Source organism: Lithobates pipiens, unplaced genomic scaffold, assembly GCF_037356315.1.
Source record: "Lithobates pipiens isolate NorthernLeopardFrog02 unplaced genomic scaffold, aLitPip1_a1.2 Scaffold_48, whole genome shotgun sequence".
NCBI classification, from domain to species: Eukaryota; Metazoa; Chordata; class Amphibia; order Anura; family Ranidae; genus Lithobates; species Lithobates pipiens.
This window is the reverse complement of record NW_027507872.1, coordinates 1,386,751-1,400,967: the sequence shown is the minus strand read 5'-3', so window position 1 is coordinate 1,400,967 and position 14,217 is coordinate 1,386,751. Positions and strand designations below refer to the sequence as shown.

The following is a 14,217-nucleotide window of genomic DNA, read 5'->3' as shown; positions in this document are numbered from 1 at the left end:
ATGTTACCAGACATCAAAGGAATCGGGGTATTGAGTAACGCAACCTCTGGAGTTCTCGAAACCCGGCAGCCTGTGACTAAGTAAATCAAATTGAATATTTTAGTCCAGAACGAACGGAGTCTAGGGCATTCCCACCAGATGTGGATCATGGAGCCACGAAGTTGGCACCCCCTGAAACATAAGGGATTAGCCGTGGGATATATTCTGGCTAGCCTTACTGGAGTGAGGTACCACCTGGTTATCAATTTGATGCTAGCCTCCATTAGTGAGGTGTTCTGGATCCCACGAAAGGATCTGGCTAAGGCCAGCTGCCAGGATTCGAGACTCCCAGAGGTCTGGAGATCAGATTCCCAAGCCGTCATATAGGGGGATTTACCCGTTGGGGAAGTGAGAGCCGTGTAGATCACTGAAATACCACCCCTCTGCTCCCCGATCCTACCACACCAGGCTTCATATTCAGTAAAGGGAGGAGGAAGGGGTTTGTTTTTCCAAAGTGAGTTCAAGTAGTGAGATATTTGGTGGAAGCGGAACCTCTCTGTGTTTGGTAGCTCTAAGTGTTCGATACAATAAGCTAGGGAAATCGGACCCCTGGAATTAAAAAAGTGACCTATCCGGTATAGTCCCTTGTCCAACCACCATCTGAAGGCCTCAATGTTCAGACCGGGGGGGAAGTCATGATTACGGAACATGTGAGCAAGGGGTCTTATAGTGGAGACTAGGGACGGCTCTTTGCGAAGGCCGTCCCATAGGGCACAGGAGTGAGAAAGGGATGGGGACATAATGGGCGGCCTGGCTTTGGGCGGGCACCATAATAAAAAATCTAGTGTATAGGAGGGTACCGCACAGCGTTCTATGGACTGCCAGTCCGGTTTCTCATATTTGGAGTAGATCGAGGAGAGTTGGGCTAGGCGAGCTGCAAGGTAGTATTTGTGGAGGTTAGGCAGACCCAGCCCCCCTCTGCGTCTATGCAGGAAGAGCGTGTTTTGCGGTAGACGGTATCCCTTATTACCCCAAATATATTTCAGTATTTTGCTTTGCAGAGAGCAAAGGTGGTCCTTCCGAACTGGTATTGGCAGGGCTCGAAAGTAGTAAAGGATTTTGGGGAGAAGGGTCATTTTTATAGAGTTAATCCGGCCAAGCCAGGATAATTCATGTTTAGACCATGAGGAGAGGTCGGTTTCCAGCTGTCTGTATAATTTGGGGTAATTGTGGGCATATAGCATCTCTATTTTAGGTGTGAGGGAGATACCCAAGTATTGGATGGCTGTGTCACTCCATTGGAACGGAAAGGATTGTTTGAGTGAGAGGACTTGGTGAGTGGGGAGAGAAACATTCAACGCCACAGACTTGGAGTAATTAACCCTCAAGCCTGAGACCTTGGCAAAGTCGTCCAATACCCGGGATAAGTTGGGTAGGGTTGTGAGGGGGGAAGTGAGGAACAACAGTATGTCGTCCGCGAAGAGTCCACATTTGTGCGTTTGACTACCGCATTGGACACCTCTAATGTCCATATTGTGGCGGACTGCGATCGCCAGTGTTTCAATGGCTATTGCAAATATGAGGGGGGATAGGGGGCACCCCTGTCTGGTCCCCCTGGTGATGGGAATTGGCTCAGAAAGGTATCCCTGCATTCGAATTTGGGCCCTCGGCTGGGAGTATAAGGCCTGTAATAAGCCAAGGAAGCGAGCCCCAAATCCCCACCTGTCAAAGAGCTGGAAGATGTACTGCCATGAGACCGAGTCGAAAGCCTTTTGAATATCTAAGGAAAGGAGGAAGCCAGATTGTCCGGGTCCCCCTTCCCAATTAGACTGCAAGATGGAGATAATGTCGATCGCCCTCCGAATTTGATCAGGTCCCTGTCTGCCGGGAATAAAACCGACTTGATCCTTGTGGACATAGCGTCCAATAAAGGAGGCTAACCTATTGGCCATAACTTTCGTAAGAATTTTGAGATCATTATTAATAAGGGAAATCGGTCTGTAGTTGCTGACATCTTCCAAGTTCTTGCCAGGTTTGGGGATGACCGTGATATACGCCGTGTTAAGGTGGGGATCCAGGGGGTCTCCATTAGCTTTATGGTTACCGAGATTGGCCAGGTGGGGAGCTAGTGTGTTGGCAAAGGCTTTATAGTAAGGGATCGAAAGGCCGTCGGGACCAGGGGCGGAGCTTTTTTTAAGAGTCTTGATGACTTCCAGTATCTCCTCTGTCTGGAAGGGGGCTTCCATAACTTGTTTGTGAACGTCCGATAAGGCCGGGATGGGCAGACCCTCCAAAAACTTTGGGAGGAGGTTATCTTTGGGGGGTGGGGAGCTACTGTAGAGAGAGGTGTAGAATTTCTGAAAGGCATTCAGAACTGTGACCGGATTAGACGTGGGCGGGAGTCCCGCGCTTCTGATCCGAGGGAGGGTGCTCAGCTTGGTTCTAGGGGAGAGTCTATTGGCCAGGAGAGTGCCTATTTTATCCGCCTGTGAGTAAAATTTGTGGCCAGCCCACCTAACTGATTTTTCAGCTTTCGTGGTGAGGGCGAGATTTAGTTCTAAGCGAGTCCTGTCTAGTAAGGCCGTGGGGGTACGGAGGGGGTCCTTTTTGTGAAGAGCTCTGAGTTTAGAGTATTCCTCTTCTAGCTTCAGGATGGTTGATTGCCTTTCCCGTTTTATTTGAGAACCCAATTGCATGAATTTTCCCCTAATGTAAGCTTTGTGCGCCGCCCACAGGGTCTCGGGGGAGACATCAGGAGTCGCATTAATAGAAAAATATTCCTTCAATGCTTTGTCGAGATCTATAACTCGTGATGGCTCCGAAAGGAGGGATTCATTTAACCTCCAATGCCTAGGATGTCTCCCACTCGAGCCCCCCAGGGCCGTCACAATTACAAGAGAGTGATCTGAGATCACTGTGTCAGTGATGGAGGCTTTGAGCATCCTGGGAAGGAGCGAGGAGGGGACAAGTATGTGGTCTATGCGTGCATATGATTGGTGAGGCGCTGAGAAGTGAGTGTAGTCTCTCTTTGTGGGGTTTAATTCCCGCCAGACATCGGATAGCCCATGAGCGTGTAGCAATTTGGCAATCCGTAAGCTTGCCTTTGTGGGCCTGGTTAAGCGGGGACGTGTGGGGGAGGATTTATCAAGTCCTTGATCAAAGGCGACGTTAGAGTCTCCTCCGACAATAACCGTCCCCTCTAAAAGAGGTGCTAAGATACGTAGCATGGATTCAAAAAATTTGGCCTGACCCGTGTTCGGGGCATAGTAGGAGACCAAGGAGTAAAGTTGGTCCCCCACAGTGCCCTTTACAAGTAAAAATCTGCCCTCCGGATCCGCTTTTTCAAAACTCTTATTGAATTTGCATGTTTTGGCCATCAAAATGGCCACCCCCTTGGTCTTGGATTCCGCGTTGGCTAAGAAGAACTGAGGGAAGTGGGCATGTAGGTACTTGGGACTATACCGGATAGGAAAGTGGGTTTCCTGAAGCAGAATTATATCAAGTTTCAGGGATTTGTAGTAATCGAGGGCTTTTCTCCGTTTGATGGGGGAATTAAGACCCTGAATGTTGTGGGAGGCTATCTTAAGCCTAGCAGCCTGTGGATCAGCCATGGAGCAGAGGGGGAGCCCAGCATCTGAAAACGACCTCACTTACCCAATCTATAGCTGGGTTCTTGGTAAGGGCATTGAGAACGGTGGCCCGAGGATGTCTCCCAGGATACCATGTCGACTGGGTTGGCTCAGCCCAACCTGAGGAGAAAAAAAATAGTGTCATGCAAACATTCAACGGGGGAAGCTTACCAGCAAGGGGGAAGAGAAGGGGAGAGAGGGCAAGGAAAGAAAGGGTTCCTGAGAAGAGAAGGAGGAGATCAGGGCAGGAGACACCCCCCGAAATCCCAAGCAAACACAATGAAGACATCCGACCCATAAGGTCAGGAGTCCCGACCCTCAGACGCCTGGGAAAGGCCGAGGGAGGGAGAGTTACACATGTGGTCCCTCGCGGAACTGGGGACCCCTAGTCGGGTAACTACCCGAACTGTGAAATCAACTTTAAATAGCAATAACATAAAAGCTGCAATATACATAAAAAGGAACTTTTCTTGTGAGGCACGGCTAAACATAATGCCTAAAAGACACTGGGGCTAAGAAATGAACTCTGTTCTTAAGGCATAAGGAAGGATGGTACGTCCAGGGGGGGTTCTGAGGAATGCAGCCCCCTGGGAAATCCTCAAAGCAACCTTAGGGCCCATTTCGAGGGTATGTAAACAAAAAAAAAATATATGCGGGGTTATGGGCAGTCCAGTAGATGGACAAAGTACTGCATAGCGTCCCGGATTATTGGAGGCAATGGGTATAAGGGTAGAACAAGGGTAGCACAAGTCCTAGGCAAGGGGAGGGCAAAAAGGGTTGGAGGGCCAAACTTTCCAAGTTTGGGGAGCAGTCCTCCGGCCCTCTCCAGGACCTCGGACGGTCAGTCACAAAATGGAGAGACTGATAATGGGATTGGAAGTTGCTCAGGTGGGTGCATTATCCTTGACCTTCTTGGCTCTTCCGGAGGTCCACAACGGGGATTGTGGGCTGTTAGGAGTGGGTCGTTTGTTAGATCCCTGGCTAGGGTTAGAAGTGTCCATGTCAGCTTCTTGAGAGATGATTTTCAGCTTGGTGAGGAGCTTTTCCCCCTCGGGAAAAGTGGAGAAGGCAAAAGACTTCCCTTTGTCCGTGAACCTGACCGCAAAAGGGAATACCCATTTGTATTTTATGTCTTTGTGGGACATTGCAAGCAAGAGGGGTTTTAGAGCTCTTCGTCTCTGTATCGTGGAGGGGGAGAGGTCCGCAAAGATCTGAACCTGGTGACCCTGGTAATTGACGTGTTGCAGGGATCTGGCTCTCTTCATGAATTCTTCTTTCACCGAGAAGTGATGTGGCTTGGCCAGAACATCTCGCGGGGTGCCATCCTTCCTAGGGGGGCCGAGGGTTCTATGGACCCGGTCAAGTTCAAGCTTAGTAGCTGGGATGTCAGGGATTAGCTGTTGAATGAGGTCTTGCACCGCCCTGGACACATCAGTTATTGATTCTGGAAGCCCGCGAATTCTGACGTTATATCTGCGTGACCTATTTTCGAGGTCATCTATACGGGCCATGGCTATGTCCAATTGCTCCTGTACTGAGTAGATGTGTCTGGAGTTTTGGATGGATCTGGCTATGGTATCCTCCATTTTATGTTCGATCGTTTCGATCCGGGAGCCTAGGTTAATAAAATCAGCTTTCAATTCCCCCGTGATTTGCAAAGCAGTTTGGGAGAGGCCCCTCTCTAATAATTCAGAGAATTTGCCAAACAGGGCATCCATGTGGGAGACTGGGTCTGTATGAGCAGCCTCGTGGGGGGCCATGGCGGTCTGGGTAACTCTGTAGGTCCCCGCTGGGGAGGGAGAGAACTCCTGGATGGTGCGTTCCAGCAGAGAGACCGTGGAGGCCGGGGACGGTGTGGCTTCCTTGGGGAGACCCCTGGGGTTGCCTGGGGTGGCGTGGAGGGGAGGAAAGTCTGTATCTGACCTGAAATCCACTGTGCCTGCGGATCTGTGATCCTGAGACAGGAGCTGTGCTGCGGTGGCCATCTTGGATTTCTCCCTCACGTCCAATGAAGCGAACAGCGGGCCGAGATTGCGTTTAGCCAGTCCACCGGTCATTCAGAAATGTGCCCCAACACTTCGGGATTCCGCCCCTATAGCTCGGGGAGCGGAAGGGTAGCCGTGCCGTGCGGTAGGGGTTCCGTTGTTCCGCGAGGCAGCGGAGCTTTAGATGATCGCGGCCATCTTGGAAGCCTCGCGCATGCGCACCCCTTTCTTCCTTTTTTTACTCAGTATGGTTATTTTCTATTTCACTCTTTAGATGCATTATTGTTATTATATACCACTACAGGTTTTCTACTTCTAGGATACACCACGGAACCCAGCATTGTTTTGGTTTGTATGGTTTTATCAGGTCAATGTCTGTTTACTATGGATACTTTAAGCTAAAATTATTTTGTAAGCGATGGCTTTGAGGGTACTTATAACGTTAAGGGACTGAACTCTATTCATAAGCGTTGGTTAGCTTTGAAGGAGTTCCAATCCTCTCATGCAGACGTGGTCCTAGTCCAGGAGACTCATTTTCGCCCAGGGAGCTCTCTTAAATTTGCTGCCAAGCATTTTCCGGTTTCTTTTATGGCTTCCGACCCCTCCGGTAAAGCTGGGGTTGCAATACTGATTAAAAAAACCTGTCCATTACGGGTTAAGTCTTCATTTATTGACCCGCAGGGTAGATACATTCTCTTGGACTGCGACTACCTGTCCCGCTCTTACTGTGATTAATGTTTATGCTCCCAACTCGGGTCAGATTCAATTCCTCACTGAGGTCTTGGGAAATCTGGGCATATATGCCCAGCCATTCATGATCATCGGAGGGGACTTCAATATGACCATGTCCGCTAAAAGAGACAGACAAACCCTGTTTTCAGATGTCCCTTCCTCTAAAACAGAACGTCAATCTACTGCATTTCGCACACTCATTAGGTCCCACAATTTATTAGACATTTGGAGGATCAAGCACCCTACACATAGGCAATTTTCCGTCTATTCCCCCCACACAAGATGTACTCCAGATTGGACTACATTTTTGTTACGGCACCCTTACTAACGTCTGCAGTGGCCTCGGAGTTGAACCCCATGACGTGGTCGGACCATGCCTCAGTTCAACTCGACCTCACTCTTTCCTCCTCCACCCTTAGAACTTGCCACTGGAGACTCAACGATTTTCTCCTACGCGATCCAGCTACTAAAACCCATCTGTCACAAAGTTTAGCCGAATTTTTTCAACTTAACGAAGGGTCCGTGCGGGACGTGTCCACCCTCTGGGAGGCCCACAAAGCCTATTTTAGAGGATTGTGCATCTCAGCCGGCTCCCGCTTTAAGCGGAACTCGGCTGCGCAGAGACTAGACATTCTCTCGCAACTGCGAAAGGCTGAAGCTCTGCTCTTGTCCTCCCCTTCGGTACCGCGCCTGCGCACAGTGACCTCCCTACGTGAACGGTTAAAATCTTTAGATATGCATAAATGCTCCAAGTCCCTACTCTGGGCGAAACAAAAATTTTATGAGTTTGCCAACAAGCCTCATAGGATGTTGGTGAATAAGCTCAAGCCCTGTCCATTTCACTCATATCCTGAACTCCTTCTCCAGTCCGATGGCTCTCTGACCTATTGCCCCTTAACAATGACTAAAGTCTTCGGTGCGTTCTACAAAAAATTATACAACTGCCTAGCTTGTGATCCCAAACACGTGTTCACTCAGGATAGCTTTGATGCTTTCTGTACTTCCTTGAAATTGCCAGTGCTGTCCTCATCCCAAGTAGATTCCCTCAATGTTACTGTCACGCAAGAAGAACTGGAAGCGGTTGTAAAAGAACTCCCATCCCATAAATCCCCAGGGCCCGATGGACTACCCTATATTTATTATAAGACTTTCCTCCCGACATTAAGCCCCCATTTGCTAAATCTTTTTACCTCTCTACAGAAGGGTATAGTACCACATTCCCAGTTTCTCCATGCACACATTACAGTTATCCCGAAACCGGGTAAATCTCCTACTTTACCAGACAACTACAGACCCATAGCCTTACTTAACACCGATTATAAAATCTTCACTAAAATCCTAGCTAATAGGCTCTCCTCTATGATTCCTACCTTGATCCATAATGACCAGGTGGGGTTTGTCCTGGGTAGATGGGCAGGTGACAATACCAGACGTACCATCGACCTCATAGACCTACTCGATAAAACATCTCGCCCCGCCATTATCCTGAGTTTAGATGCACAAAAAGCTTTTGACAGGCTAGGATGGCCTTACATGTTTGCCACTCTTCAATGTTTTGGTTTTTCCGGTTCTTTTCTATCAGCCCTGCAAGCTTTATACTCTCTTCCTACGTCCCAGGTCCAATTGGCTTCTTATATGTCACCGCTTTTTACACACAGCAACGGCACTAGACAGGGATGCCCCCTCTCCCCCTTACTGTTTATATTATGTCTTGAGCCTCTAGCTGCAGCTATACGGGCGAACCCAGACATAAGCGGTGTCTCCCTCAGACAGAAGGAGTACAAGTTATCTCTTTTTGCAGACGACATACTCCTCACCCTGACGAAACCTCATATCTCCCTCCCCAACCTTCACACCCTTTTAGACACATTCAGCGGACTCTCGGGATATAAGGTTAATACAACTAAAACTGAAGCGCTCCCCATCCATATCCCACCCTCACTTCTTTGAAACACAATTTCCCCTATCACTGGTGACCTGTCTCCCTCAAGTACCTGGGCATTCACTTGACCGCCACATACAGCTCTCTCTATGAAGCCAACTTTATCTCCCTAATTGCGGAAACACATAGCTTGCTTCGGAGCTGGACATCCTGCCCTTTGTCTCTTTTAGGCAGGATTAATGTATTAAAAATGGCCATGGACATTAGGGCGTCCCTGGTCAAATGGAAATTACTAAAATTGTCCCTCTTTGGCAGGTTAGCGACCATTAAGATGACAATCCTCCCTAGACTTCTCTACCTTTACGAGACGCTACCCATCCCAATCCCTCTGGCGCACCTTAGGACGCTCCAAGGTGACCTTCTACGGTTCTTTTGGAACTACGGAAGGCACCGGCTACCCAGGTCTGTATTATTTGCCCCACGGAATCAGGGAGGTCTTGCCTTCCCCAATATAACCAAATATTATTTAGCAGCCCAACTTAGACCGATAGCTTCTTGGAGTACGCTACGCGCCTATAACCATTGGTCTCAAATTGAGAAGCTCTGGTTGGCCCCTACGCACCCTAACTCCATGTTATGGAGTACGGAAGTTAGTCTTAGTAAATATCAATCATTGGGGCCAATAGCGCTGGTTCGCACACTGTGGCTCCGCTCCAAAAAAAAATATCCGTTGTCCTCCACAACCTCCCCGGCCACCTCTTTTTTGTTTACACCCACTGTCCCAGACAGTCTGACATCTCGAATGTCCCAACCCTGGTTTAATAGAGGTCCATTTCGTTTTGGTCAGCTGGTGGATACCAGGATTAGGTTACTTAGATCTTTCCAGGAATTAAAAGATTTATATGATCTACCTAGACAAACATTCTATAGCTACCTGCAGATCCGCCACTTCGCACAATCTTTTACACCGACCCTACAATTCTCCCCTTTAAGTGAGTTTGAAAAAATATGCCTGGAGGGCTCGTCTCCGAAGGGCATGATCTCACGTACCTACCAAATTCTGATAGCGGATTCCTCTCTGACGGGACCGCGGCATGCTTATATGGATAAGTGGGACAGGGACTTGGGGGAGGCCGTGCCCTTGGCGACCTGGCAGCGGGTGTGGTCACGTGCAGCTAAAAGCTCCGTTTGCACTTTATATAAGGAAAATCAATACAAGGTTATGCTGCACTGGTATCAAACTCCGTCCCTGCTCCATTCTATCTACCCCTCCGCGGACTCCCGCTGTTGGCGCTGCCGTAGTGCAGTTGGGACACTGTTCCATATTTACTGGACATGTCCACGAGTTGTCCCCTATTGGGAAACGGTTCGGGCCTTATTACGTACCATTTTTGAAGTACAAATACCATTAGACCCCAAGCTATTTCTCCTGGGCCTCCCTCCTACCACACTCTCCCGATCCTCCCAAAACCTACTAGCCCATGTGCTGACGGCTGGGCGCTGTCTAATTGCTCTAAAATGGAAGAAACGGGAAATTCCTTCGCTAGTTGAGTTACATACTAGAATTAGAGATGTCAGGCGAATGGAATATCTTACAGCTTCCCTAAATAACACGCTCGACAAACATAACAAGGTATGGGACCTTTGGGATAAGATGGAGGCACTCGCCCTATGAGTGTGGAGGTGGCAGGGGCGCGGGGTCGGTCGGTCGGATGCGCGTCCTTTACTTTACTTTCCTTTCCTTCTCCTTTCACTTCTTTCTTCTTCTCTATCTAATCTGTACCTTTTCTCTCCCGTTCGGGGGCTGTTCGCACGATTCTTCGTGTTTTTGCTCACCTTTCCTATCTTCCTTCGCTCTCTTTACGCTCCTTTCTTTTGGTCACAGGGAGGTTTGCTAAATTGATCAGAAGCAGACTGCAGGGGTCTAACTCCCCCGGTAACTGTACGTCATTGTAATGTAATGCTTGAGTTGATGCAATGTTGTATTCTTTGCTTTTGCTATTTTGTTTCTGGACCCAAAGAGCTGGGATCTTATGCCCACACTACTGAACAGAAGCATCGGCGGCCCGTTTGGTATGGGCAGCCCGTCACGCGGAGTTCTGTAGTCTGTGACTGCTTACCTTGATTACCTGTACCTTATTGTTCCTTCTTTGATATCTTTGTAGTATTTGAAATTTCAATAAAATGTCAGTTTTCCAAAAAAAAAAAAATGGCCATACTCCCTAAGTTTTTATATCTCTTTAAAACTTTACCAATAGCTATTCCCATGCCACAGCTTAGGAATATGCAACGGGCCTTCACTAAATTTATCTGGGGGAATAAATCGCACAGAATCGCCCAAACAGTGCTTTTTGCTCCACGTTCTCATGGTGGGCTGGGAGCCCCTGACATAGTGAAGTATTACTATGCAACTCATCTTTTGGCAGCTATCTCCTGGTCATCGTATTTCGCTACCAGTAGATGGGCGGAGCTGGAAATGAGTGTTATTAGCCCTGTCCATCCTTGCTCTATGCTGTGGTCAGACCTGTCCTCCTCTATAGCTCAGCTTAGGCATATAAACCTTGGGCCAATGCTCTTTACGCTATCCATATGGAAAAAGTGTCATGGGAAGTTCTCTCTCTCCTCTTCTTGTCCTCCCCTGTTGAATGTCATCTTCAACCCAGATCTGCCAGACAGTCTCTCTGTGAAGAATATGTTCCCATGGTTTAGCTCAGGCATCTTCCAACTCCGCCACTTGGTTCATCTGGTATCCCGTAAACTCCTATCTTTTTCAGAGCTTCAGAATAAATACGACATTCCGAATCAACTCCTTTTTTTATACCTCCAATTTAAGCACTATTTTTATTCCAGATCCCCTGCCCTGACCTTAACCAACCCTAGCACCTTTGAAACTTTATGCACTCAGGGCCCTTGTCAGAAAGGCCTCATATCCTCTGTATACCACATCCTCCACAATTCCAGCCCTCCTGCGATGGAGTCCCACCTCTATATGAAGAGATGGGCCAAAATTTTACCGATTTCCTTAACTCTTTCTCAATGGCAGGAGATCTGGATGTCCACTTCTAAGGTTTCTAGGTGTGTAGAGAGAGACGGCCTACAAGATACTGATGTTTTGGTACAAAACCCCAGAAGTGTTGCACAAATATGATCCCACCGTATCTAAACTATGTTGGCGGTGTCTACGAAATGACGGCTCCCATTACCATATATTACGGAGCTGTCCTTTAATTGTACCTTTTTGGTCCTCGGTCCGATCCGTTCTCCACTCTGTGTTAGGAATAGATATACCTCTAGACCCTAGACACTATTTACTAGGCCTGCCTATTACAGCGCTATCTAAACACGCCAAAAAGCTGACAGCTTTTATACTCTTAGCTGCCAAGAGAGTGATTCCTGCCCTTTGGCTATCTCCTACCCCCCCTACCCATTCACAGCTGATTTCCGCTATAGCACATATGCGTAGGATGGAACACATGACTGCACTGGTACAGGATTCCCTTCCAAAGTTCTCCAAGATATGGGATAGGTGGGACAACTCCACGTTTAATCCACAGACGCCATTCTAATATGATGTTACGAACGCCCAGGAATGTTTTACTAAGGCTAGGTCTCGGGATTCTAAGTATACGTCCCTTCTACAACTTACAATTTTTATTTTCATTATGTTTCTTCTGTTTTTGAATCTGTGGTGTATCCTTTTACCCCCCTCCTCTAATGTGACTTTTAACTGTCTCAACACTTTACACCCCGCCTGCGGCGGTTTTTGCTGTTATAACTATAGCGACAATCCTGAATGTTTGTGTCGAAAGTATATTCTTTTCTGTTATGCAAAATCTTTTTCAATAAATATACATTTAAAAAAATAAATAAAAATATGGCAAACTGAACTAATTTCAATTGCAGAATTTCTTAAATGGCTCAAGGCAACCTATCACTAAGAGAATAGGTGTCAGAAAGTACCCTTCCCTCCCCCAGCAATGGATGGAGCCCTGCTGACCCAGTTATGCATATGGTCACATTACATAAAACCTAGCTATAACCACATTGCACATGACGAGGCCCAAGCCTGCCTATTAGTCTTTTGCACCCCGGCAAAGCATTATATGATGGAGAATTGGTGTATTCAATTTCACATTAGACACAGCTACAAGCAGATCCTCCATGTGATATAGCTTATGTGTGCGGTCAGTTATTTACTAGTGCTATTACTACTAACCCTAACTAGATCACTTTAGTTAGGGTTAGGACTAAATCTTGGGACATGCTTCAGTGTGACAGATACTTTAGATTTCAGGGACACATTGCAGAACTTGACATGTTTTTGGGCACCAAAGGCCCCACCACCCAGTGCTGGATTCTTAGCACTGAAAATGAATGCATTATACTGTAAATGTGCCTGTTGGTTTGTTGTGGCCAATCGCTGGGGATCAACTGCATTTTTCAACACATACCAGTCAAGTTTGGATATACAAGATATATAATATATATATATATATATATATATATATATATATATATATATATATATAATTATACAGTGTGTGTGTGTATACATACATTTACACACACCCATACAAAAAAAAAAAACACACTCAACAGATTGACAGATTCACTACTTACCTGTCATTAGTCCAATGTAGCAATAACTGTACAAGAAAACCTCAGTCAGATTGGGAATCTTTGTTATGCCAATGGATGAATGACTTGAAAATGAGACTACTTCCTGTTTCTTGGATCGGCTGTATTCTTGCACCTCATTTGCTAAGCTCACAAGCTGGAATACATTAGGAGAGACTGTAGATAACACAACTGAAGGAAAGAATCCCACAAAATATCCAGTGCCATTTTGTTGCACACAACCTACTGCATGAGGTGGGAGTTAATAAGTATTTTAAAAGCATGTTAAGCTCCACCCCTACCAATTGCTGGTCTCTGAACAACAAAGGAAATTTGACTTGCCTGTAAATACCATATCTTAAAATACAGTACAGGACACAGGCAGCATTTTCATACACCATAGGTGATAGCGTTGTACCTCCATGATTCCTCAATTTTATAGCAAGCAATGCAAAGTAACAATAAGAATTTAAGGAGGGTATCCTGTACTGTACTTTAAGATATTTGTAAAATAAATTCTGTATATAACTGTATTCTATTTCATATGCTTTGCCTATGTATTGTGCACACAGCACTAATGTTTTGATTACATGTTGCATGCTTTCGAATCCTAATTAGAATTTAGCCTGCCTATGTTACACCCCTTGTTACCATTGTTGTGGAAATTTTATGAAGATGTATTTTAATATGTATTGTCATAGTGTCTCCCAGTGTTGAGATCTGTTTGGTAGTGGAAAAATTCCTGAGGTTAGAGGGAAGTTTTTGCAGAGTGGGAAAATGTCCGCCAGCTAAGGGCCCCTGTGCGATCCATAGAACGATCATCTTGGGGGGATGTGTTAGCTCTGCAAAGACATTATCAGTTTAGCGAATGTACGCTCATGTCACCCCTGTATATTTTGGGTGCCATGGCATACACCTGCAGATAATCTCCCATCAGCAGAAATGGTAGTATAGTCTGGGTATGCGTTGTTCTCTGAACAACGCAGAATAAGGACTCACTAAAAACTGTAAACGGGAGCCTTTGGGTGCGTTATGGTCGGACAGCGCCCATGATTTAACCCAGACATGTGGCTTCCATTGTCTAACTGAGTATAGCTTGCAGAGACAGGGGGTGGGAAATCATACACGCTGCCCATGCCCAGACATGCCCATAAGACTCCCCTAGTCATTGTTCATTGATTGTTGTCTAACCCCTCCTGTTTGAGGGAATGCATGTGCTTGATTTGTCAATTATGAAACCATGAGGCTCTATTGTTTATATGAATAAAAAGTGTCTCCCTGGTAGGGCTGGGCGAACGGTTCGGCATGAGCATAAGTTTGGGCCAAACTTTGGTTGTTCGAATGTCCTGCGAACAGCTAACAATATGCAGTGTTCAGGGCAAATTCGAATGCC

At 46.8% G+C, this 14,217-nt stretch overlaps 1 protein-coding gene across 1 annotated transcript in view; it reads right to left on the bottom strand.

The window, feature by feature from the left end:
• Nucleotides 1–13,179, bottom strand: part of LOC143957012 (membrane-bound acylglycerophosphatidylinositol O-acyltransferase mboat7-like) — a 286,357-nt gene extending 273,178 nt beyond the window's left edge. The window contains exons 1-2 of the mRNA XM_077467160.1: nt 13,167–13,179; nt 12,828–13,001 (exon numbers count right to left, since the gene is read on the bottom strand). Of these exons, the coding sequence (XP_077323286.1) occupies nt 12,828–13,001; nt 13,167–13,179 (187 nt within the window). The remainder of the gene's footprint in view (nt 1–12,827; nt 13,002–13,166) is intronic.
• Between the last annotated feature and the right edge of the window lie 1,038 nt (nt 13,180–14,217).